General features: G+C 39.9%; 1 protein-coding gene across 2 annotated transcripts in view; it reads left to right on the top strand.

The window, feature by feature from the left end:
• The window catches only part of COL9A1 (collagen type IX alpha 1 chain), a 109,458-nt gene that overhangs the window by 58,538 nt on the left and 24,986 nt on the right, over positions 1–25,934 (top strand). For both annotated transcript variants that reach the window (XM_006127230.4, XM_075923706.1), the window contains 11 exons: positions 5,052–5,105; positions 5,233–5,286; positions 5,414–5,467; positions 5,739–5,792; positions 9,044–9,088; positions 9,862–9,915; positions 10,020–10,073; positions 21,840–21,893; positions 22,662–22,733; positions 25,222–25,257; positions 25,364–25,408. In XM_006127230.4, coding sequence (XP_006127292.1) covers positions 5,052–5,105; positions 5,233–5,286; positions 5,414–5,467; positions 5,739–5,792; positions 9,044–9,088; positions 9,862–9,915; positions 10,020–10,073; positions 21,840–21,893; positions 22,662–22,733; positions 25,222–25,257; positions 25,364–25,408 — 576 coding nt within the window. The remainder of the gene's footprint in view (positions 1–5,051; positions 5,106–5,232; positions 5,287–5,413; positions 5,468–5,738; positions 5,793–9,043; positions 9,089–9,861; positions 9,916–10,019; positions 10,074–21,839; positions 21,894–22,661; positions 22,734–25,221; positions 25,258–25,363; positions 25,409–25,934) is intronic.

Genomic DNA, 25,934 nt, shown 5'->3' with positions numbered 1-25,934 from the left:
TTTCGAAATAGTGTTTGGCTATTTCGAAATAGTGCATCCACAGTGAGTGGACGCTGAATCGCATTTAAGGCCAGACGGAACCAAGGCCAACAGGGCATCAGGTCAGGAGTTACTTTGTGTGGCTGCTGCCTGAGGCTATCTGAGGCCCGTGCTTAAAGGGACCCATCACCCCCGGATAGCCAGTTGTCAGCTTTCCCTGCTTGCTCACCTACCTCAATGAGGGAAAGCAAAACATTTTGTCTCTGAGTGCTCTGGTTGCCCTCACTCGTGACATCACAGCACTCTGCAGCATGGAGTCAGAGCTGCCCCTGGGTACTCTGGTGCTTCTTGTGGACGTGTTGCTGTGAGCCTGGCTGCACTTTCTGCAGGCTGCCATCCGGGAGGTCCATTGGGGGCTCTCAGTAACCAAGAAGCCTTGTGGGAGAGCTTCCACCTTGAGGAGCACTAAGAGCCTCCCTGGTCTGCCCCACTGGGTCTTGTGCCTCATTTCTCCCTCACATCCTTCCACTTACCCCTCCCTAACCCCCCTTTCTGATGTCAAATAAAATACACGTATTTTCATGAACACAAACTCTCTTTATTTAACAAAACTAGGCGGGGGGTGGGGTGGGAAATGAAACTCTAGTGAGACTGGGGAAAGGAGGTGGGATAGGGGAGAAAAGAGGGTGAGAGTGGGGAGGGGGAAACCTGGGAAGAAGGAGCTGGAAGGAGGAAGCAAGGGGAAGAAGTGGAGGAGAAGCTCAGGGCTCAGGGTTGGGAGGTCTCGCTGGACTAACTTGATTTTCATGCAAACCTGCTCCTGGGTTTGCATGTGGCATTTGGTGGCCAGGCTGGCAGCTATCCTGCCATAGACGGCAACGTTCCTCTGTCTAGTGTGGAGATCATGGATGTTGGGGCATCCCCCCCCAAACCTGAATAAGGTCCATGATCTTCATCCTGGACCAGGAAGGCGCCCACCTTCTCCAGGCCCTGGCAGGCTCCTGGGAGCTGGCAGACTGCTCTTGGGGAGCGGTGGAGGGCAGGCTGCCAGTGGCTTGCTGGATCCTGTTTTGGGGCTACTGGGTCAGGGGTAGTGACTGCTGGCTCTGGGCTGGCAGGCTTGGAGCTGGCACAGGCACTGTGGCCAGAGTCAAGCCCTTTAAGGGCTTCGGGGAGGGGGGAAGGATAGGAGTGTTCTTGGTTGAGGCTGGAGTGGCCACCAGGGTACCCTGGGAAGGCTGGAGGCCCCCTATTTCGATATAAGTGTCTACAGAGCACTTATTTCGAAATAGCTATTTTGAATTTGGCGTTATTCCTTGTGGAATGAGTTTTGCTAAATTTGAATTAAGCACTCCGCTATTTCAAATTTATTTCGAAATAGCAGTTTGGCTGTGTAAACTCTAGGAAAGTTATTTTGACATACCCTAATTATCTCCCCAAGTACCCTTCACAAACATTTATGCTGTGTCTAGACTGGCAAGTTTTTCCGCAAAAGCAATTGCTTTTGCGGAAAAACTTGCCAGCTGTCTACACTGGCCACTTGAATTTCTGCAAGAACACTGACTTCCTACTGTCTGAAATCAGTGCTTTTTGCGGAAATACTATGCTGCTCCCGTTCGGGCAAAAGACCCTTTTGCTCCAAGCTTTTGCGCAAAAGGGCCAGTGTAGACAGCTCAGATTTGTTTTGCGCAAAAAAGCCCCAATCGTGAAAATGGCAATTGGGGCTTTTTTGTGGAAAAGTGCGTCTAGATTGGCACGGACGCTTTTCCGCAAAAAGTGCTTTTGCGGAAAAGCATCCGTGCCAATCTAGGCTCTCTTTTCCACAAATGCTTTTAATGGAAAACTTTTCCGTTAAAAGCATTTGCGGAAAATCATGCCAGTCTAGACGCAGCCTTTTAGTTCAGGGGAGGGCAACTAATGGTCCATGTGCTAGATCTGGTCTGCTAGGATTAGCCCTTGGCGGGCCACCACTGCTATATTTACTTGCGCCTTCTCAGGTATCGCCATTCCCTGCCAATGGGAGCTGTGGGAAGCTGTATCCCAGTCCGCACCGTGATCTGCGGTCAACAGGAGCTGCAGTTGCTGGTACCTGTGGAGGTGCAGGTAAATATAGTGGTGGCATCTCTCAAGGGGCTAACTATGGCAAATCACCACCATTTTATTGCCCACTCTAACCTAGGATCATTATTCTTCTTGGCTATGTCTACACTGCAGGCTTTTTGAGCAAGAACAGGTGTTCTTAAACAAAAACATGCGGCGCGTCTACACAGCACGCATGTTCTTGAGCAAGTAAATTTACAGTAAAGCATTGGAACAGAGGGCTTCTTGCGCAAGAGTTATTCCTCTCTCCACGAGGAATAAGCCCTGTTGCTCACGAGCTGTTGAGCAAGAAGGCAGTGTGGACGGGCAACAGAGGTTTCTTGTGCAAGAAAACCCTATGGCTAAAATGGTCATCAGAGCTTTCTTGTGAAAGAGAGCATCCACACTGCCATGGATGCTTTTGTGCAAAAGCACATCTCTTGTGCAAAAGCATATGGCAGTGCGGACGCATTCTCGCACAAGAATTTTTGTGCAGAAACTCCTGCACAAAACAATTCTTGAGCAAAGCCTGCAGTGTCGACATAGCTCTCTCATTGTGACCCCAACCACCCTTCACATAACATTCTACCTTATAGTTGATCTGACTTAATCTATGTTAGATGGGATTTCTTCATGCAGAAGGATATAAGCATTTACTGTATGAATTTTAATGTGTGTAAATATTTTTTTCTCCAGTCCATGATGTAACATTGCACAATTAACCTGTGTGTGTTTGAGCATTTCTATGTCTGAAGCATGAGGAACAGATGATTTTCTATAACTTATAAAAGAAGATGAGCTAGACTAAGGTGGTATAACAACTCATATTTTTCAAATAACACGTGTAACAAATAAAGAAAAAATGTTTTTTAAAAAATTGGGCACGTCATACATAACTTTGCATCTATCCCTGTCCACTCTCGTAACATGGCTATGGGCACTCTTATGTTTTGAAAACACAAAAATCACTTGTTTTACAAACAAAACAGAAAAACTTCTCCCTTAATTATTCAGTTGAATGATATGCTTCCTTTTCATATACGATGATAAGCAAATAATTTTAGCTCCAATAGAAGCTAAATATTATTCATTTACACAAGGGCACTTTATCCCTTTTCTAACAATATTTGTTTTGGTGGGGAAAACAGTTTGGGTGGTTTAGATATTATAATAAAAGAATTCAATATATTTAGAAATAAAAGGTTGCCTTGTAGCAGAGAAATTGTTCTAATTAAGCACTTTTATACTGGTGGTATTGTGTATTGTATCAGCTTTTTTCAGACATTTTGAGTATGATAATGTTGCTACTGAAGTTAATGATACAACTTGATAACAGCAGAGCAAGCACTTATTAAAAATATGTTTACTCCTCACTGCAAAGTCTGTAAACTCCTCTTGAGCTCTGAAGGTGAAGTGGGTTGTTTTCTTTTTGCACACTATTATTATACATTGGAACAGATCCATAAAATGACTCTTGGCTCAATGGTTCAGTATTTAACTTTCCGGTACCTTATCTCCAATGGAATCCTCAGCCTTAAGTTAGGTGTCCAGGCTCCACATATAATGCATGGGCAGAGTTAGGTGCTAAAGAAAAAGATTCACAAAAGCCAGCCAGCTGAGAGGGGAGCTGCCAGAACTAGACAACAGGAAGTGCTTATGACATGGGTGATAGCTAAGTCCAGTTCTCCGAAAAGCTTTCTTCCAAAACCTGAAGAAGAGTCTATGTTCCATTTTAACTGCCACGTCGTGAATTTTGGAAATGGTTGCCGGCCTCCCCAGAAGGGGAGGGGCCTCAGGCAGAAGAGGTGGGCCTCGGGTGGAAGGGGCAGGGCTGATTGGCCTGGGGCAAGGAGTGTGTGAAGTCTTTGATCCCATCCTGCCATGGGTGCCTGGCTCTTAGTTTCCCTCTGGGCACCATGTGCCCCTGGTGATATGAGGAGACTTCCTGTGGTCCTTCCACGTCCAAGCCAATCGGGGACGCATCCCATCCCTGCCAAGGAAGGAAGGAAGGATGCAGCAGCAGAAGGAGAGGGGCCAAAGGGAGGCTTTCCCCTTAGTTCGGGAGGCACCTCCCCTCCCCTCACAGTGCTGTGCTTCCCAACCACTAGAAAGGGCCTGGAGATGGGTGAGAAGACATAGTCCCTGGCTCTCCTGCCCTGCCCAGCCCACCAGGGGCATGTGGTTTCCTCTGCGGTTGGAGGGGAGCATGCAAAGTCTCTCTCTCCTTGCCCCACCATGCCAGGGGTGTGTGGTTTCCTGATGTGATCTCGACTGGCCTGCGGGTGGGGGCGTGGCAGGGCAGCTGCAGGATGGATTTGTGGCCCAGTCAATTTTTAAGTAGTTTCTATCAAGTAGAAATCAGGCAAGTGGTGACACCTCTTGTGTGAGCACTTTAACTTCTAGCCTTGATCAGGGCCTAACAACTATAAACTGCATAATCCAATCCACGTCAATGTAAATTACATTTTAGTTTCAATGTAAATTAGACATATTTATTTAGAATTAGTGCTTCCTCCTCAGAAAAAATATAGATTTGCTCACTCAGAGCATAAATACTTAAATACCTGTAATGATGTTTTGATGCAATAAAGGGAGGAAAAGTACCAGCTAATATATTTTAAAGTGTTGAGAAAACAACGTACCTACCTATAATTGCCCAAATGGACTAGTGAGCAGACACTAGCATGCAGTGGATTTAGATATCTTTATGTACCCAAACTCCAACAGGCTTCACTGGGAACTTTAGATGTTCCAAAATAATGCAAAAAAGAGACATAGACCTGAAATTCACCATTTAGAAGGGAACCACAAAGTTGCTATGTACCAGTTAAAGCCGACCTAAACCCTTGATTTGGGGTTCTAGTTTTGCAAAGGCTAAGCACACACTTTCTTCAGAAGAGTGAATTTCACCTTTGATGTTCTATGTGATTTATTTTAATCAATATGACTAACTTTATTCTGACTTTGTTGCTAAATGAAAATATTTCCTGCAGGGTGACCAGGGACAGAGAGGTCTACGGGGAGAAACAGGTCCAAAAGGAGACAGGGTAGGTTCAAGTAACATTTACAAGCAAACATTTAGCAATAATATTATATATCTCATTACATGTGCTGACGGTAACTTACCTAATACATGATGCTTCATGCATCTGTCACTTCAATTTTTTTTTTTAGGGTCCTCAAGGTATTAGAGGAATAACCGGTCTCCCGGGGCCTAAAGGAGAAGCTGTATGTATATCTCATTTATTTTAAAAACTTGCTCCCTCTCATGATCCTTTATGTTGCAAATGCTGGGGAGTAGCATTAAGCCAAGCAATGAATGTTTTTCATAACAATTTGCTATTTATGTTTAAAGGGCTTACCGGGGGTTGATGGCCGAGAAGGGATCCCTGGAATGCCTGGAGCAAAGGTAGGCAACTGTAGTCTATCTAGCAATCTCAGTTTACATGTAATTTGATTCACATTGTTCTAATTGCAGTAGCTCCACTCACTAACATATATATTTTGTGTGTTTTTCATTTGTGTTACTGCTTTTGGTTTGTAAACAATACTGTGGCAATTTGTCGTATACTTGGCTAATCTAAATGTCTACAGTCACTCTATTTCTGCTTTCTAGGAATAAAGTTTTTTAACTTATTTAATACAATTTTATATAATTTATGCAAATCTTTTTTTTTCAGGGTGAATCAGGAAAACCTGGTGTTCCAGGTGATGCAGGACTTCAAGGACTGCCAGTAGGTATCTTATCTTTAAATGTGGAAGTAGTATTCCATTCAAACACAAAGAAGGGAACAGGTCCTCAGATTCATTTGTACCCAGTGTTGTGCTTCATTGCTATTCAACTTTGGGTGGAAAAATTGAGTGAATGCTGTAGGAAGGCTAACTCCAGTGCAAGAGTGATTTGGAAGTATATAGCCACAATAGAGGTTGCATGCAAAACAGCCTCTTGGCTGTCTGCATAATAGGGAAGTAGATTACTAAATAAGGATGAACCCACATGTAATTTCACTGGGAGTTCTTTCTGGCCTAGGGGTTCAATGCTTTGCAGACAATTATAACAGCCCACGGGCTACTCTAAAAGAGCACATAGCAAAAGTCCTGGGAATTAGGATCAGAACAGGGTAAGCAGGAGCTTTATACACCTGACTTTTGCTCTGTGCACAGTGGGCATATCTGAGGATGTGTCCCAAAAAGTTTTTAATTTTGCAGAAGTTTTTCCAGGCAGTGAAGTTTACTAAACCTTGTCTTAAAAGCAGTGGTTTATGAGTCTGAGTTGGATTTAAATATAAAGGAATTAGTTTATAAATCAATAGAATACTGTTTTCATTCTTTCTACCAGTATTTAGTCTTTATTCAGTTCTTTTTACTCATTATCTCGCTGTAATTCTGTCCACCTATCTAGGTGTATATACTTACTCATCACACATTGAAATGAAGAGAGTTAAGTGCCTAAATATCTTTCTGAATCCTATGCTGAGTGCCTTATAAATTTTAACATAAGCATCCAGGATTACTTGTTGGAATGCATTTATTTGGTGTGGCTTTTGGATTTCATGCTGTAGGATGTGAGGGTTGTGGTCATCCTGATGTGTAGGAGGCATTGCTGCTGCTGAGGTAGTTGTTTTTGTCTGAGTTATAGGATTGAAGCTAGATTCCAATATTTGTATATCAGGATTTTATTTTGTCTTTATCAACACTAAAGCTATGTCTAGACTGCAAGCCTCTTTCGAAAGAGGCTTTTTTGAAAGTATCTTTTGAAAAAGCCTCTTTTGAAAAAGAGTGTCTAGACTGCAAGCAGTACTTTCGAAAAAGCAAGCCGCTTTTTCGAAAGAAAGCAGCGAGTGAGTCTGGATGCTCTCTTTCTAAAAAGCACTGTTGGCATTCAATAACGCCTTTTTTCGAAAGAGCACTTTCGAAAAAAGGCGTTCTTCCTCGTGAAATGACGTTTACCGCCGTCGAAAGAAAAGCCGCGTTCTTTCGATTTAATTTAAAGGTGAAGGGTTTTTTTTAAAAAAAGGTCACTTTTTTCGAAAAAACCCTTGAGTCTGGACACAGCCTAAGAGCTAACTCCTCAGATGTGCTGATCTTGTGTTTGGGAAAGAAAGCGAGGTAGTGAAAGATAGCTTTCCACCTTCCCTAATCTCCAGACTGACTGAGGGCAAAACTGATCCACAGTTCAGGTTAGAACAGCCTAAGGCGGACCAAGTAAGTATACCTTAGGTGAAGTAATTCCCCATGGCTGTTCTGCAGAATCCCCTGTTTTGTTCTAGGCTTGCTGGAGCACCCCATATTTTCCTCCTGCCCCAAAATGTCCCATATGGAAAGAGTGTGGGGGAGCTAGTGGTCAGATGCACTTGCTTTTTGTAGGTGAGGGATTTGCCTGTTATAGGAGAATCACCGGCTGTCCCATTATGGGGCTCTCTGCACATGACTGTTAAAAGGGTTTCATTTAATTCAAACAGTATGAATGACTAAGAACAAATTTAATCTACCATAAAATATGTACATAAAAAGCATAGCACTATTCTGCTGTTAAAATACAGTGCTATTCTTAATTCATGTACCATTTCAGTAATTACATTTTTATTTTTAATCTTGTAGTTTATAGTTTTAAAATGATGAATATGTTAGGAATATGGATAGTGCATAATATTCCCAAATTAAAAACTTTGTTTCCTTTATATTTGCAGATAGAGAAAAAATCAATCTCTAGTGCCAGGGAAAAGAATATTACCTAGGCTGGTTACAATCACTCTGCTCGCTATGTCTACACTACGAGTTTTTGCTAGAAGAGGCAATGCAAATGATGTGCTGATTAGCATTTTGTTGTGCTTCATTTGCATAATCTATTCCGAGTGTTTTTGCACAAGAGGTTTTTTGCGCAAAAATAAGCAGTGTGGCCATGTCCGTTTTGCGCAAAAAACCCTTTGGCTGTGTCTACACTGCACCCCTTTTCCGGAAAAGGGATGCAGATTAGACACTTTGGAATAGGCAAATCCGCGGGGGATTTAAATATCCCCCGCGGCATTTGCACTAACATGGCTGCCGCTTTTTTCCGGCTTGGGGATAACCTGGAGAAAAGCGCCAGTCTAGACGTAATTCTCCGGAAAATAAGCCCTTTTCCAGAGGATCTCTTATTCCTACTTGAAAGAATAAACACAGCCTTTTTGTGCAAAGCACAGTCTTTCACCTCCCTAACCCGGGACTCTGGTCCAGCAACATCCATGATCTGGCAGGGACATGGTTATTTCTGGGCCACAGAGCCCAGGAATAGGGAGATCTGGTGCTGGGGTAGGAGCCCAGTGTGGGGGAAGGGACAGCAACTCAGGTGGGAGTGCCCTGTCAGGGATGGAGGGCGGTCAGCATGGCAGAGAGTTCTGGACACAGTGGTCCAGGAGCTCCAGCCCAGGAGAGACCAGGAAGCTCTGGCCTTGCCACAGAGCTCTGGCCCCAGCCCCAGAGCCAGGCAGCTGTGGAGTTTCCTGGCTGCTATTGCGGCAGGAGCTCTGCAGCCACCTGGCTCCATAGCTGAGGCTGAGGCCAGAACTCCCTGGCTGTGCCTGGGGCTGGAGCTCCCTGGCCTGTGGGGCCAGAACAGGGCCAGAGTTCGGCCAGGGAGCTCCAGCTCTAGTGGCAGCCAGGAAGCTTCAGCCCCAGCCCCCAGCCGCAGAACCAGCTGAGCCAGGTATTGTGGCCATTAGGGGAGGGGCTTTCCCTGGTTCAGCAAATCCTCTCATTCAGGACTGGTCAGGTCCTGAGGGAGCCAGACCAGAGAGGTCCAACCTGTACTACTTACCTGCTTCATGGGGGGGCAGCTGTTTGGAAAGTGTATCTGGATCTTCAGATAAAAGCACTAGAAAAGTGTAAATTATTATTGTGAGAATATAGAGTTACGTTTTTAACAACAGTTTCAGCAGGTGCTTTTTATACTTCTCTATACTCTGTAGTAACATATAGGTGATATTTATAATGTTGTTTCTTTTAGGGTTTACCTGGCTCCCCAGGTGTCAAAGGTCTTTCTGGCCCAAAGGTAAAATATCGTAGTTTAAATAATCCATTTCTTCTCTAAAACTGGATCTTGTGTGTATCAAATTCTAAAACAGCCAATGATGTTTTGTTCCTCTTATCATTGTGATAAAATGAAGAAAATATCTGTTGATATAAAAAATGATACATGCCAGATAAGTAAATAAACACTTAATCAGTGGCTGGTCTGCAGTTTTTGTAGTTCTTTCATTGTGACAATAGCATTGATCTTGCATAAAAGACAAGAGAAGGTTTTGTTGATTCCAAATACTTAAAAATGAGTATTTTTAAAATGCAACATATAGAAATTCTATGGAATTCACTGCTAAAGGATATAATTGACACAAATAGCATATTATACTTAAAAAAAGTATTAGATACATTAGTAAGACCAACTTATGCAGCTGCATTACATGGATAAAATGACAAAAGCTTTTGATTCTAACAGACTAAAAGAAATTTTTTTGAGGAAAACCATGAGCAACTCAAAACAGATCTAATTGGAAGTTGGGATTCAATTTAAATAAATTGCATGTGTCCATGTAGTCACTACAATTGGCGTCCCATCAATATGTTTTGTTGCTGTCCAAAAGTAAGAGAAGAACTTAGAGGCATTGCATACAAGAGAATCAGATGGGGAATAAAGAGTAAGAGCAAAAATGGGTACAACAAGTGATTTGATTTCATTGCTTGTTAATTTTTTTTGTTAATGTTCTTAAACTGCTGTGGTAACTGGTAGCTTGGCATGGTTAACATTTTAACTTTTCTGTCTAACAGGGTAATGCAGGTGCCCCTGGGAGAGCAGGTTTGATGGGAAATTCTGGTAAACCTGTAAGATCACTTTTCTTCTTTTCTGAGTCTTTCACAAGAACATTCCTATTTTGTGCAAAGAATCAGTTTTCAATCATGCTTTATTCTTATTATCATGAAAACAGGGTGAACAAGGACCACAGGGAGTACAGGGACCAATAGGACCAAGGGGTCCACCTGTAAGTATTTGAATTGTTTCCTACTGTGTACATTTTGAATTGTAATGTATCAGGTCCTGAAGTACCCAGCAATGTAGTCTACATGCTATGTATCATAGTGCCAGTTTTTTTAAGGAAAACACTAAGAGCTCTAATTCCTTAGTCAAGAGGATGAGCTTCAACTCACAAAAAAAAAAAAAAAATCCCCAAAGCTCTTGTGTTCATGCATACAGTATGCACAGAATTCAGCTGGACTTAAACAAAACAATAGATACAAATATTCCACTACTTATTTTTTTTGGAGGGGAGGGAGTGGCAAATTTTAAATCGAAACATGGATCCTCATGTGGAAGCTAGACCCTTTTTTCATAATGCACTGAGCAAAATCCTCACATCCAGATAGAAAGACCCATAGATGCACATGTACAGAGCCACGTAGTCAAGAGTGGGAACCAAAGCCCAACACTTTCAACACTGACAGCATAATCCCTATAAATTAAGTTTAAAAAGGAATTGCATTAGCTATCAGCAAAGAACATGCTCTTCCTTTACAAGGCTAGGTTTAGCAACAGAAGAGGCATCATCATATGCAGTGAGCCAGTGCTTTACAGCCACACATCTGAACATTGGCCTGCTAAACATGAATTTTGTAGCATGGATGCATTTTGTAATGTTTCAATAGATATACTCACCGGTGATGGGGGCTGGGCTGGAAGTGCTTTCAACAGCAGAAACTCCCTCTGATGTTAGAGGGGCATGTACTTTCACTGAAGATTGATTCCACAGCACTACCTAATTTAAAAACATTTAGAGAAGCTTTTGCAAGATGGTTAGTTGAGGGTAAGAAGAATAAGGCTTGAGGGAGAGTGGGTAGGAGAAGAAAGAGGTTACACAGAGAAGGATGGTGGCACTCACTGAAGCGCAGTGGTGAAGACAGAGGGACACAGTCTCTGCTGTAGATGAGATATGAGCAGTGGTGATTGTCAGGGACTAGTAAGAGCTTTCTGATTTTCTCTCTCTGTCTCTTGCCTGGGAAGAGAAGTTAGAAGAGCATGAGGCTGCTGGAATAGTCCCCAACAGACTGTCTGTGAGTTGAGGGTAGCTTAAATGCACTAGAATTCACAGAGTTAGATCATTTGCTGCTCAGAAGAGCCCATGCCTCATGACCTAAGTTCCTCTCTCGCCATTTCACTCCAGAGGTGCTCACTTGGAACCTACTGATCTTGTGCTATGATATAACATTAGTAATTTACTTTTAAGGGGAAATAGGCAGGAAAATTGGCTCATACAACCAATTGTTTTCTGACTTTTAATAGTTAAGAAATCTCAGCTAAAGAACAGGTTTACTTCTCCTCTCTGTATGTTTTTCAGGTTTGCATTTCCATTTGCCGAATACACTTTATTATAACACACTATATTTTTGAAACACACTTTGGCATGACTTTTGGCCATTGGTTACCTAGGAAGGATATTAAAATAGATAACATGACCATATATACTCAGAATGTTGGAACACAATATCTCATACCTGCCATAACTATACTCATAAAAGCTTGAGTTCATTGGTAGCCTCCAACTGAATTAGTTTGGATGGAATGGAATTTTCTTCTGAACTGTTCTACTGGCATTGCTCTCCTAAATACTTACGAAACACATAAAAGTTATAATTTGATCTGAATAAAGTACCTCTCTAAATTGATAATGCAAAATAATCTGCTGAACTATGCTTTTAATCCCATAACATGCAAGTTTGAGTTTATGAAACCAATGGTCCAGAGAAATAGGAGTTGACATGCTGGGTTAATTATTAGCAACCCTGTTGTCAGACAGAAATGTTTAATGCAGATTAAATACAATGATTTTTCTGTTTGCCCTTGCAGAGATCAGAGGAACATGTTCCACTCATTTCATTTAATCATTCAGTAGTGCAACAGTTTCTGTAAACATGCAAGAAATATGGGGGAAAAAATCTAGAAAAGAGTGGCTTCAAGTCCACAAAAATAAAGGAACAGCTTGTGAATGTTATCATTATAGGGAATTAGAAATAAAGCACATCACACAGATTTAAGTAGAATGATGTAGTTTTTCAGCCATAGCATTTTATTCCCCCCAAATATATAGGCTACCTTTTGGATGAAAACTCTGACACTGTTCAGTGCCATTTTACTGAGGCAAACTGTGAATGGTGGTCACAGGTTCCTGCTGTCTGGGTAACCAGGGTGGGAAATCAGGGCAGGAAGTCCAAGTCATTTTCACGCATGAGCTTCAATGATAGTGAGAAGAGTCAGGAATCTATGTTCAGTTTAGGGAGGATAGTTGAGATTCACTTTATTTTGGACAAAATTCTGCCTTGTCCTTGCTTGTATGCTCAGTTGTGCAGCAGGCACATTCCTTGTACTCTTTGTATATCAACATTTGCTCTCCCCCTACTACTCAGTTACAACTTGCCTCCTGACCTGTCTCCTCTGCAGTGCCCAATAGGTATAGCACCTTGTGCTCGCTGCACTCTCTTTTACTCTGGACTGTGCATAACCTGTGGGAGCTTTTATCTGAAACTTGTAGCAGATGCTGTACAGTTTCTGCATATGCTGGAAGTAGTATTAGTTCTGCTGATGGTGTAGGGATGACAGTTCTCCAACAGAATTGGTCCTATAGTTGGATGGGGTCTACAAAGAAAAAGAATGGCCTTACTGTGAAGTTTTATGAAATCCAGTGTTAAGTGATAGTCATTGCAACATATGGTGACAGCATTCAGAACAGCTGGACATGAATCTAGAAGCTGGCCCCTAAATAAAACACATACTGTAAGGAGTGCTCTGCTTAATAAGCTCTAATTTCCATAGTGTTTGAATTATGTTTGGTTTGTGCGTACTCTTACGTCTTACCATAGGAGGACAACTCAAGGGATTTGAGCAGTCTCATAAGTCCAGTCAGTAACTTCTCTCTCTGGGCACATCTACACTATATGGAAGATCAACACTGCCACAGTTGATCTTCCAGGGCTCGATTTAGTGGGAGTAGTATAGACCAACTAGATTGAACTCAAAGGGTGCCCCTCTTGGCACCAGTACTGTTGCTCGTCACAAGGGATAAGGGAAGCCAACAGGAGCATTTGCTCCTGCCAGCCTCTTGCTGTATGGATGGTGCGGAAACGTGATGTAAGATACGTCAACATAATTTACGTAGCTGGAGTTGTGTTTTTTACTTTGACCTTCCCATGTCATATTGATCAGGCCTCATATTGATGAGCTTGTGCAAAACCCTATTTTGTGCTTAGACATCCAAAGAGTGAGAACAGTTGGAGAGCTGAGCCAAGCACTGCATTTAGTCCACATTTTACTGACAAAATAAAACTCACTTCATTACACAGTTGCCTCAAATTTCAGTTCAATCTTCATGAAACAATGATAGTAACTGCCCACCGATTACTTAGAAATCTGTTTCTGAGTATGGAAACATTGTTTCATATATATCAATGATTAACTCTATGAGCTACTCCTGATGAACCAATGCCCTGCTGTGTTGGTGTAGAACAACAAGCTTCTGGAGAGGCCATCGTTTGGCTGGCATGACTAGAATATAGTAAAAAAGAGGGAACATTTGACAATGTTTTTCTCAGTATATTTGCAGGTTTGATTTTTAAATCAAAATGTCAGCATTAGACATTTGCAGTATTTTGTCTTGTTTCTATACCTGGTCAAAAACAGTGGAAACTGTTTAAAATGGGGTAAACATATTTTAAAATGTTATCTGTTTTGGAAAAATTGAAATATTTTGATGAGCTCTGTTCGTGACATACAGTCAAAGAGTCCATGGGTGATCGTCAATGAATTATTTTTTCCTTGTCTTTTGTTCCCCATCCTGTAATTCCTTCTTTGGTCTCCTCTTTGCCTCTTTGCAGTTTCTTCCTTCCTCTCTTCTACCTTTTTCTTTTCCTTAAGTCTACACTTTCCATCCTCCTACCAATCATTCCCTCCCTTTCTCTTCTCTCCAAGTTCCTTCTACTGTCAAAGGCCCTCTACTCATATTAAGCCTGTATTCCAGACTCCCTTCTCTTTCCAACCCCTACCCGCATTTTCCTTGTGAAGGGCTCTGTCGCAAGAGTCAGGAGGGTACTGGAGTTCTTCCCTTTTCCTTCTGACAGAGAAGAGTAGGAGCCATCCAGAAGTCACTGCTGTCTGAATCTTTTTTTTAATGGCCCCAAGAAAGTAAGAGGACTAGAGAGCCACTGCACCTTCTTATGAGTTAGAAGAATAAGGGGAAGTGATTTTCTTGTTACTAATTTAAGCAGGTGATTTTTTTTCTGTTTTATTAACAATATTTTCAGTCTGCCTCTTTTACTTAAGCAGTCTGCAAGAGACACTTACCAGTGGAAATTTTCCATTTCTGTTAGTGAGTGAATTTTCAAGCCCCGAAGCTGCTTCTGTGCACTTGTTAAACGATGGCTTCATTTCCCACAGTGGCGATTCCTTTTCAGTGGTGAAGTAAAACCTGTGTATTGTTAACATATCCGCCTGGAAACCTTCAGGATGTAATATGCTATATAAATAGGATAATTTGTATTATTAAAATCCAGTCAGTGCTCAGAAAGCAGAGCTGTCATATCCAATATTTTAAATATTTATACCAGCTGTCCAGCGGAGGTTTTAACGATTCAAAATGAAGAAAATTAGATTACTTAGACTATTCCATCAACAGATAAAATACTTTTATCTGTTTGTTGGAAGAGATCATATAATATTATCTGTTTGATTACTGAAGATTTTCTGCATAGTAAAATGAACACTTGAGAAAATATAATCATCTAGCTAATCTTAATTAGAAAATTGATATGGGCAGCTGCAAAAAGCATGTTTTAATGTTTACATGTTTAATGAAATATTCAACCTTCATTTAATAAAACCGGAAAATGACATGCTTTCATGTGTAACAAGAATACCAGAGAACTTGCAACTTCTAATTTTTAAATCAAACATATCTTCCTTTCCATTGTAATTGTTTTGTCAGTTAACAGTATGTTTGCATCACATTACACATCATTCTGAATACTATAATTACAGAAATCATTTACGGTTTAAATCATTTTTAAACTGGTCATTGCAAGTGGCTGCTGGCCCAAAAGAAAAAATTCTGAAATGTCGAAGTGTCACGCCTAATCAGTAAGGTCGACTGTGCTCCTCCAGCTAATTATCTACTATTTTTCCTCCTCACACATTAATTAAGACTTAGCAGCATTTAATTCTTCATAGTGAATTTATACCAGATACTTGTTCCTTTTGCTTCATTCCTAGCTTTTACGGCAAGCTAACAATCTGTATAGTTCTGAATTTGTTAAATAGGTTGGGTATTTTAAGAATTTAATGTAACGTTTACAACCTTTAATACTAAGTTCAGTAAACACCCTTGAGACTTGTATGCATATTTGCTTTTATATATTGGCAGTTTTTAAAAACATGTTTAGTATATATACAGTAGTTTTTAGCTAAATTACTTTTTATGATATGCTACAATTATATCATAGGTACAACTGTAAGACCTATTTTTTAAGCCTGAAATGAATCCTGGATTTCTGTACTAATTGATACCAGGTCTCTATGCATGCCTGAAGTTTAAATAGTATGTCCATTTTTTTTTTTTGGTTTAACATCAACACTGTGGCAAGATATATAGTCAGATATCTTCAGCTTCCCAAGATGTACTGTGCATGCACAAATGTATTGGCACCGATCTTCTCTTTAGTATTAGAGCTTCCCAAAAAATGAAGTTGTTTTTAAACAACTCCTGGGAGGCACAGTAGTATTCCTATTTTAAAGATGCACAGGAGATGTGAGCCAAAGAACCGAGGTTTCCAGGTTCCCTTCTGTGCCTGAGCTGATTTTGAAGGGGTAATGTCATAAGCCACACACAGGCCATGCAATCACTTGGCACTTGCAATAAGTGTATATTAATCCTTATCAGAATGTATATTTCTACTGTATTAATTAGCACATATCAGAACTTTAAATATTTAACCCCAGGTAACTTTAAATAATGCAGGTTGATTAATGGAATGTCATCTGCATTCTTCCCTCCGTACATTCTATGCATTCATGCGTTCATGTGCAGAAGTTCCTTATAGAACATCAGATAAAGGGCACTATGTACTGTAAATGCTTCTTCCAGCACATGTTTTGGGGCACGTTTTAGTGCAAAGCTTATGGGTTGGGCAGGAGTCATAGCTAAATCACTGACCTCATATTAATATTTACCTCTCTCAGATGTTTAGGATGGGAAAAATGATATATATAATAAATTAAGGTTAGATCTACACTGAAGCTATGTTTACACTACAGGGTTTTTGCGCAAAACCAGCAGTTTTTGCGCAAAAACCTGTGGAGCGTCCACACCTCAAGCACGTTTTTGCGCAAGAAAATCTACAGTCAATTGACAGAACGGAAGGCTTTTTGTGGTGTAGGTAAACTTCCTTCTACGAGGCATAATTCCTTTTTGTGCAAGAGTTCTTGCGCAAAAATATGTGTGTGGATGCTCAACAGGGGTTTATTGGGCAAAAAGAGCCTCTGAGAAAAAGCACAGGTGCTCTGATGGCCATTCTGTGAATGGCAATCAGAACTTTCTTGTACAAGAGTGTCCATGCAATGTGGACGCTCTCTTGCACAAAAGCACATCACTTTTGCAGTGTGCTTTTGAGGTGTGGATGCGCTTTTGTGCAAGAAGTTTTTGCGGAAGATCTCTTCTGCAAAAAGCTTCTTTTGCAAAAACCCTGCCATGTAGACAAAGCCTGAGAGTGAGGGGTAAGGTTCTTAGCTTGCATAATAGTACCTCCACTCGCTCTCATTGAGTTAGCATACTACAAATAATAGTCTCAGAGGAGTAGCCGTGAAACAATTAGTAGTTCTATGGCACCTTAGAGACTAACAAATATATATATATATATATATAGTATCATGAGCTTTCATGGGCAAAATAGTAGTAGTGTTGCTGCAGTAGCATGGGGAGCAGTGTTATGAGCTTGCTTCTGTGAATAAAAACCCACCTGGACCCAATGGGTCCATACTCTAGGCAGCAAGTCTATTCCATGCCAGCCTTAGCCCATGTTACCCTAATTACACTGCTATTTTTAGCACACTAGCATGAGAACAATTAGTAGTATGTCTTTATGAGCTGGGACTCACACCCGCAGCTTCAGATATAGACATAGCCATAATAAATGCAACTTTACAAGGACAACAAGCAGTTGCTAATCATAATGATGACTGAGTTTGCAAGTGATTGCATCACGTGAAATAGCGAGTAAATATAAAAGCAAAGCTAAAACATCACAAAATATATGTTCACTTATTTTTTCAATTGTAGTTTTCTTTAGTTATCATATTGCTCCCTCATAAACTACAAAATGCCCCATAATAAATGTTGTAAAAGTAGCAAAGACTTAGCAATGTGAGATTTCAGTAAGCTTTGTCTGTACCATCTTTGCTGAAAGGTGGAGAAGAGCTGCTGGTTTTTATGTAGATTAGCAGTGCAATTTACTGAAGTGCAAGGTTAGCAATACATCTGTATTTCTCACATTTTTTCACTAACAAGAGCATCACTATAGAATATATAGAAGCTCAGAAAGCCATGGAAATAAAATAATTAGCCTGACAATACGTCTGTACTGCATTACAAGTGACTTAATTTAACGAATTCACCAACAATGAGGTGAATTCACCTTTTACATAACAATTCCACATGGTGTGAAATTCATACCAGCGGAGAGGTCTGGTTGAAGTTCCTCCATGTGATGCCTCTCTATTAGGGCTTCTAAGTGATTAAAATTAATTCTGCAATTAAATTATGCCATTAAATAATAGTACAATACCATTTATTTAAATATTTTGGATATTTCATATTTTTTCAAATATATTCATATTACAACACAGACTTTAAAATGTGCAGTGCAAATTTTCATATTTATTTTTATTACAAATATTTGCACTGTAAAAAAACCAAAATAAATAGCATTTCCTCTTTTATACGTACTGTAACATAATCTCTTTATCATGAAAGTTGAACTGACAAATGTAGAATTATGTACTAAAAACCTGAATTTAAAAATAAAGCAATGTGAAACTTTCAAGTCTACAAGTCAGTGCAGTCCGATTTCTTCTTCAGCCAGTTGCTTGGATAAACAAGTTTGTTTTAATTTGAAGATAATGCTGCCCGCTTATTGTTTACATGTTACCTTAAAGTGAGATCAGGTGTTCACACGGCACTGTACTAGCTGGTGTCACAAGATATTTACGAGCCAGCATATCTGGCCTGTAAATACCTTACAATGCTAGGGCTACAAAAGTGCCATGCAAATGATTATTCTCAGTTTCAGGTAATATTGTAAATATGAAGCTGGCAGCATTATCTCTTGAAAAAGTAAACAAACTTGTTTATCTTAGCAATTGGCTGATTAAGAAGTAGGACTGAGTGGATTTGTAGATTCTAAAGTTTTACTCTGTTTTGTTTTTGAGTGCAGTTATGCAAAAAAAAATCTACATTTGTAATTTGCACTTCCAAGATAAAGAGAGTGCACTGTGTGAGGTGAACTGAAAATAGTATTTTTACATTTTTACAGTATAAATATTTGTAATAAAAATACTAATATATAATGAGCACTTGTAACTGAAGTCAATATATATGAAAATGCAGAAAAAACATTAAAAATATTTAATAAAGTTCAACTGGAATTCCATTATTTAATAGTTTGATTAAAACAGTGATTAAATGTTTAAATCATGTTTTAATTTTTTTAACTCATGTGAGTTAACTGTGATTAATTGACAGTTCTATTATTCATTAGCATTATTATGGTGCTGGGTGGAGGGTCTGGTTGGGACTTTCCCACTCAAAGCCTTATTACTCTTCAGTTTTATCTCTAGAGAAGGAAGCAGTTTTTATTCCTACAACCTGTATCAGAAGCACATTCTACATATGAAGATCACAATCCTACCTCCATTAAAGCCAATGTTAAAATTCCCACTGATTTCAGACAGAGCAAGATGGTCCCTCCACAGCTGCAAGACATGTAATATAAAATCCATCTGCTTTATATAAGAGATAAGATAAAACTGATGTGATTTAAGATGTTCTTATATTTTTTCTTGATGATCAGAATTTGTCTTTGGCCCACACCATCAGCCTGCCCTCCAGCTGCTTTGTACTAGAGGAGCCAGGATGCTATTGTAACAGACCATCTGGGGATCATATGACATCAGGGAATCCCCAAGCAGTGAAATGCCACCTACTTCTGTCCCCTCCACCAATGACAGAAACAATGTGCTGGGAGCCTGGCCAACCTCTTTTGTGTTCTGGTGATCTCTGGCCAGCGAAACACATCCTAGGGATTGTTCTATCAAGTGTAATGTTGAACACAGCTTGGGCTACTTTAAATTATGCTGGGGGCTTATGTAGATCCCCGGCTGGCCCTAGGATTGTGGAGTGGTTGCTGGTGGAAAGTGGCTTTGAGTTACTGTCTACCAATCTCTCCACCCAGGACCAGTGTCAAGCACAGCTCATCTGGGTCCAAAGATGTGGCTTAGTTTGAAATAATCCATCCAATAAGTGATGGTGGTAGTGGTAACACGAGATAATATCTTCAATGTACTTTTTCACCATACTAAGAAACAAAAAAATATACTAGTATTTGTGGGAAAGTTGCAAATTTAGTACCATAGCACCAGAACCTTTATGATTCAGCTCCCAAATAATTTTTCTGTGTCAATGTAATTGTGTTGCAAGGACACATCTCATATTTGCATGTCATTCAGAAGTGGTCCTTATGGGATATACAGATATAAATGGTTTTAAAATGGATCCTACTTAAAATTAAATTTTCTTTCTTAAACCTGAAATCTAGAACAATGTGTGATAATCCTCAGGTTTAAGAGTAATACAGAATTAATGTGGCTAAATGTAGGATTTACAGAAGATTACTGGGTTTTCTGGGTCAGAGGGTGAGGATCAGACTATTATTATGAAAAATGCTTTCACAAATTATGCAGCAATGCTTTTTTAAAATAATGGCTTTAACAGCATAGGAACTTTGCTGAGGAAATGACTGGAAACAAAGCTTTATAAATTCTCTGATCTCTCCAGGATACCTCATTATTTTATGAATATTTGACAGTTCAGTCTTTCAAACCTTGTCTGAGAAGCCAGTCCATGCTTTTACGACATGTAGTGTAAAATGCATTTTTCATGTCTACTTTCATTCCACTTTTATCGACTCATGTTACAATTTCCTTTTCATTCTGAAATAGTAACTATAGATGAAATTATCTTCTGTATGCCATATTAGAGTAATTAGATCTACTCTTAGCTAGACACATACAACCGCTTAAAATAACCTGTTTTTATAACTGATAATTATAATTGCTAAAGCAAACAAACAATGTTATATTCTTATTAATTGCTGCATCATGATTTCATAGCAAGTATTCTCTGTAAATTGTATACAGGAGAAATTTCAAAAGTCCCTGAATTGCAGGGATTTAAAGGTTGTTATGACACTCACCAGTGCAATGCCTAACTGTTTTAAAAATCCAATTTTCACATTCCAAAGGGATTAAGAGACTTAGGACAGTTACTTACTGATTTAGGCTCCCAAGAATCTAAATGTCTTTCAAAAGTGAGCACTGCAAAGGCTGAATACTTTTAAAAATCTGGACACAAGTGATTTAGATGCCTGGGTCTTATGGAAACAGCCAGATTTTAAAGGTTACTTAGGCATCTAAAGATAAAGATAGGCATCTAGTGGGATTTTCAAAAGCACCTAGGTGCTTGACTCTCAGTGAAATATCTTTGAAAATTTGGCCCTACATTCCTTTTGAAAATGTGACTTTTATACACTTTCAAAAATTTTTCTAATTTTGAAATTCATCCAAAACATATTTTAAACAGAGTTTGCTGGTATTAAATCATCAACATGAGTATGACGTGTAAAAACAAATTATTGAAATCTTAATATGTATAAGTGTCCTAAAGTAAAGATGTAGCTTGTTATGACTTTCCTAACAAAATCTGGAAGGTTTTGGACTTTTTTCCATAAAATTCATGGTCTATATTACCATATTGAATCTACTGTTGACCAGGATTCTCCCTTGAAATCTTCACATTTGGCTCTGGATGTGTCCTCTGTAGGGGAGTATGTATCGTTAAACTAGTAGTTAAAAGCCAGATTATGATATACTACTGGGCCCCATGACCTTGCTTGTGTATGCACATAAATCCGATTGATAAGATTTAAAAGCACATGCCTAAAGTTAAGCACACACTAAAGTTCTGTCTTGGATAGGGATGGATTTAATGAAGTGACCAAGTGATTTCTGGCAGTGGGGCTAGTGATGAGTTGTTATACACTGGATAGTCTCACAGACAAGATCACTTCTGTGAGTAATGGCTTACTAGCATGACTTGGGAGCTCACACTGTCCATAAATATTATAAAATAGTTGTAAACATTGAAATGGTAAAATGAACAATATTTGTCTGTATTTGGAAATTATAAGAAACGTCCAGGCATGTAATGTTAATTAACAGAGTTTATGACATGACACAGATGTATAGTGATTTCTAAACTACTTTTAAGAACTTATGACTCTTTCATTTGTTTGCATTAATATACATGAGCCTTAATTACAGCCCACTGTTAAAAGAGTAACTGAATCAAGAAGAGAAAGGGGAAGAAAGGTCATTCATTTACACTTCATTAGAAAATAAATAGTCAATGTTGTAACAATGCCCTTCTGTTTCTTAAAAGGGTAGCAGAGGCGAGCCAGGACCTGCTGGGCCTCCCGGTCCACCAGGGAAACTGGTAAGCAGCATAGTTTGATTCCTATCTGCTTGTTTTTATTTTCCAGGAACTTATGGCATAGGAAGGAATCCTCATTCACCTATTCATTTGCCCAGAGAGCTGAAGGAATTTGATGGAAAGGATGATTGATAAGCTTTCTTTTTAGTACTTTGTAGCAAAATCACAATGTGTATTTTTTTTAAAGCATGTGAAAAGGTGTTGAGTGTGTATTGTGTTTGTAAGAGGGGGCAAGGTAGAAAAAGTGTAAAGCTTTTTGTTTTGGCCCAAAGCCCATGCTGTATAATTGTGTGTGTATGTGTGGTACATTTTTAAGAAGTAGGACTACTGAAAGACTAGTTTTCTGCCCCCAACTGCCTTGAACTAATGAATGGGACAGACCATGAATGCCCTCTTTTACTACCACTCAAACAATATTTACACAGGAATAGTTCGAAGCCCAGTTGGAGAGGTCTGAGTTGAAAGAGCCTGCTGTTAAGAAGGAATGTACAAGCCATGGGGGTGATAAATCACAGGATTTTTTAAAAGAACTAAACTATTTAGCACTAGGACTGGAGGAGAAAGTCTAATAAGTGCTGCTATGTGTATATGTCTATAAAAAGATCCTCAAAAGTACTATTTTCATGGGCAAGATTCTGCCTTTACTAACACTGAGTATTCCCCTATGACATGAGTTTGGACCATTCCTGAAATAAAATCGTTCGCAGTGTATGTAAGGGGCCCAGAATATGGCCCTTTGTTACACATTGCAACCTTGGTTTGTTTTCACAGGGCCCTGAAGGGGACCTAGGACTACCAGGACTGCCAGGTCCTCCAGGCCTGCCTGGCACCAAAGGTGACAGGGTAAGAAATGTGTTTGTATGTACCATAAAGAATCCCAGAGTGACAACAGGATAAAATGATTTTAACCTCACTCATTCATTGTTATGGATTATTAATTTCTCAGAGTTTCTTGTTTCACGCCAAGATCAGTACAAGCTGCCTAGAAGTTAGGGTGCTATATGTGTTCTATACCTAATTAAAGCACCCAAGAATCTCTCTCCAACCCAGTACATAAATAGGTTTAAAGATACATTTTTCAAAAGTATCTAACCCTCTTTGAAAATCATTGACTTAGGCATGCTTAAAAATGAGAAGTCACTGAAAATTTTATCCTACCTCTGTTTCTATATACTCTGTACATTCTATAGAAACAAAGTGACTGCTGCAGTTTCTGAGGCTATCTGTACACATGCAACATGTATCTCAAATAGTAATTCCTCCTCACTTGTGGGAGATTTCCTACCCTGCAGGATGAATGTCACTGAATAGCAATGGATTCTTTTGCAAAAGATGCTCTTTTTTCCTCCAGTTGTTCAGGAAAGGGCACAAAGAACACAGATTTGTGATGTGGAGAGGCTAGGCAGGGTTTGTGCTTTATGCCCCCTTACTCCTGTGCTTGCTCACAAAAGCTTTGTGGCAAATGTTTAAGTTTCTTGTCTAGGTAAATTGGCAAGTTTTTAAAGACTAGCAATGAACATCTCTCCTTTCTGGATTACTATAAACTTAGTATACCTGGGTGTGGTTTTCAGAATGTTGACTTCAGGTATATGCACTAATATGGCAGACAGATATCTGCAAATTCCTCTTTTCTGGTAGATCAAAGTGTCTTTCATAGTTTGGGAGAGTACATACAGATGACTTCCATTATTTAAATAACTTCTGAGAATATTTCTACTTCTGCCTTTTTTTAAGCATAGTGCCAAGTTCATTCCCAATGTGACTCCCTTAAAGTAAGTGGAGTTATGATAAGAATTATTTCAGCTCATTGTTCCTTTTTACTTTTCTTATTTTGAGAGAGACCCATCTTCCCTTCCTGATTTCCTAGGAACTGGCAACGTACCCAGCCTTCCGGGAACCAAAAGCCCAATGGTTTGTGTGTTAAGAGTTGATGTACAGAGTAAACAGAAAAAGTCACTTTAACGCATGACAATACATTTTAATAATTCTTTAAACCCCAGGAATTATGCTGTATGTTCTTTGCCACCATTACACTGCATGGCTTTTTCATATTTATTTGGGCAGGTGAAGGAAATATAACTCTCATGTCTTACAATATTTCTGATTCACCATCTTTTGGGCTGATTACCTCTGGCTTTTTTGTGGCCCGTCTTGAAGTGCCATTTAAAGTCCTCTGTGATGATGGTGTTGTCTTATGACCACCTTTCCACTTTAAATTGGACAGAGATAACCAATATAGGGTCAGATCCAAAGCCCACTGAAGCTTACTGCAGCAGTGGTGGTGGCCAGAGCTCTGGGCCCTTTAAATTGCCACTGGAGCACCTTGCCACATTCTCCAGGCAGCTCTGACAGTTGGAGGGGCGGGGACAACAGCGTGCTCCAGGTAGCATGGAGGACTGGCTGCCCCCAGCCCAACCCCTTGTACATGAGGCCCTACCCCTTTTGGGAGTCAGTCTCCCAACATCTTGCCCAGAGGCCCATGGAGGTTGTTGGCACCCCGATAACATTTGGTCACTACTCTCCTGCTTTGAACTGGAACTGGAATGAAATGTTGTTTCCAGTGGCCAAATGTTTGAACTTTCTGTTCCCCAAGTATACACGTTCTAAACAAGTGTGGCTAAAGATGGACAAAGGGGTTTGGAAAATTTCAGAAACAGCCCTACATGAGCCTTCTCCTTGTCCTTATCATGATCCGTCCTGGAAGGATAGTAGTTCCCAACCACAGATCTGGGGCCCTTAGGTTTCTGTGAGCAAATTTCAGGGGTCTGTCAAGCAGCTTTCCAGGCAGAAATCTGTAGCCCCAATACATGGGACTGAAGCTTGGGGCCCCACCCTCACCTCGTGGACTGAAACTGAAGCCTGAGCAACTTAGCTTTATTGGGCACCCTGTGGTGTGGGCCCAAGGAGTTGCTTTGCTTGCTACTTCCTAACATGGATACTGGCATTTATATGCAAAAATACCTGTTGTGGCAGGTAGGCTGTGGAGTTTTTACAGCTTGTTGGAGGGGCTTCAGGAAGAAAAAAGCTGAAAACCCCTGCTATTAGAGACATGGAAAGTGAATCTGATTTATAAAGTACACCAAAAAAGCACCTGATCTGGATATTGTAACAGGATTTGAGACCCAAATATCTCTCAGAATACTTTTGAAAAGAAAAAGAAAGAAAAAGAAAAAGGATGAACGAAGAAAAAGCTGCTTTTGGTACCAAATGCCCTAGAAATGCTTGTTCATGATTGCCTCTTAGTTTCGCTGTTGCCTCTTACTTCTGACCAGAGTGAAGTATGAAATTCCTCAGTGATTTCTAAAATATTTTGTTTTTATTTTACATTTAGGGTTTGGTTGGGGAGCCAGGACCTAAAGGGGAACAAGTAAGTCTCCTAATGCTAATCATGATATCGATCACTGTACTCTGAAGAATCAGCTACATTTTAAGGAAGTTCAGACTCTTATAGCATGTGTCTTTTTTTGTTACAGGGTCCTGCTGGAGGAGAAGGAGAACCAGGTGAAAGGGGTGACCTGGTAAGGTCTTATTTTCACTTCACCTATTTTAAGATGTTTTTTCTGTGCATGATACTAACTTTTTTTTGTTTCAACTCCTGAAGAAATTTTTCCAGCATGTTTCCCCTCCCCCCATTGGAAACCAAATCTCAGTTTATGTAATTTAATCACTGCAAAAGTAGCATGGATTTATTTGATTGTACTACAGAGTTTTGCAATGTCCTTTGGGACTTGCTGCACCAATGTTTCAGTTTGGTTCCTCTGAAACATAAAAGCTTTGCTTCTGTCTTTAAAAATATGTGTAAAAATGGAAACATCAGCACACTTGTCAATCAGGTCCAATATGCTGCTTCTGACAATGGCCAATACTTGATGTTTCACAGGAAGACAAAGCCTTGTTTTTTGTAAAACAATATACTAACCAACTGTATAATGTGATACACTGGAAAAGAAAATTCATTCCTATCTCTTGCAGTGATCAGCATATGTCCTAAAGTATAATGTTTCATTATCCTTACATCAGCAATTAAAAGACTTCAGGGGATTT

This window comes from Pelodiscus sinensis, chromosome 3, assembly GCF_049634645.1.
Source record: "Pelodiscus sinensis isolate JC-2024 chromosome 3, ASM4963464v1, whole genome shotgun sequence".
NCBI lineage: Eukaryota > Metazoa > Chordata > Testudines > Trionychidae > Pelodiscus > Pelodiscus sinensis.
Note: the sequence above shows the minus strand (reverse complement) of the source record. Positions and strands in the feature narration are given on the sequence as shown.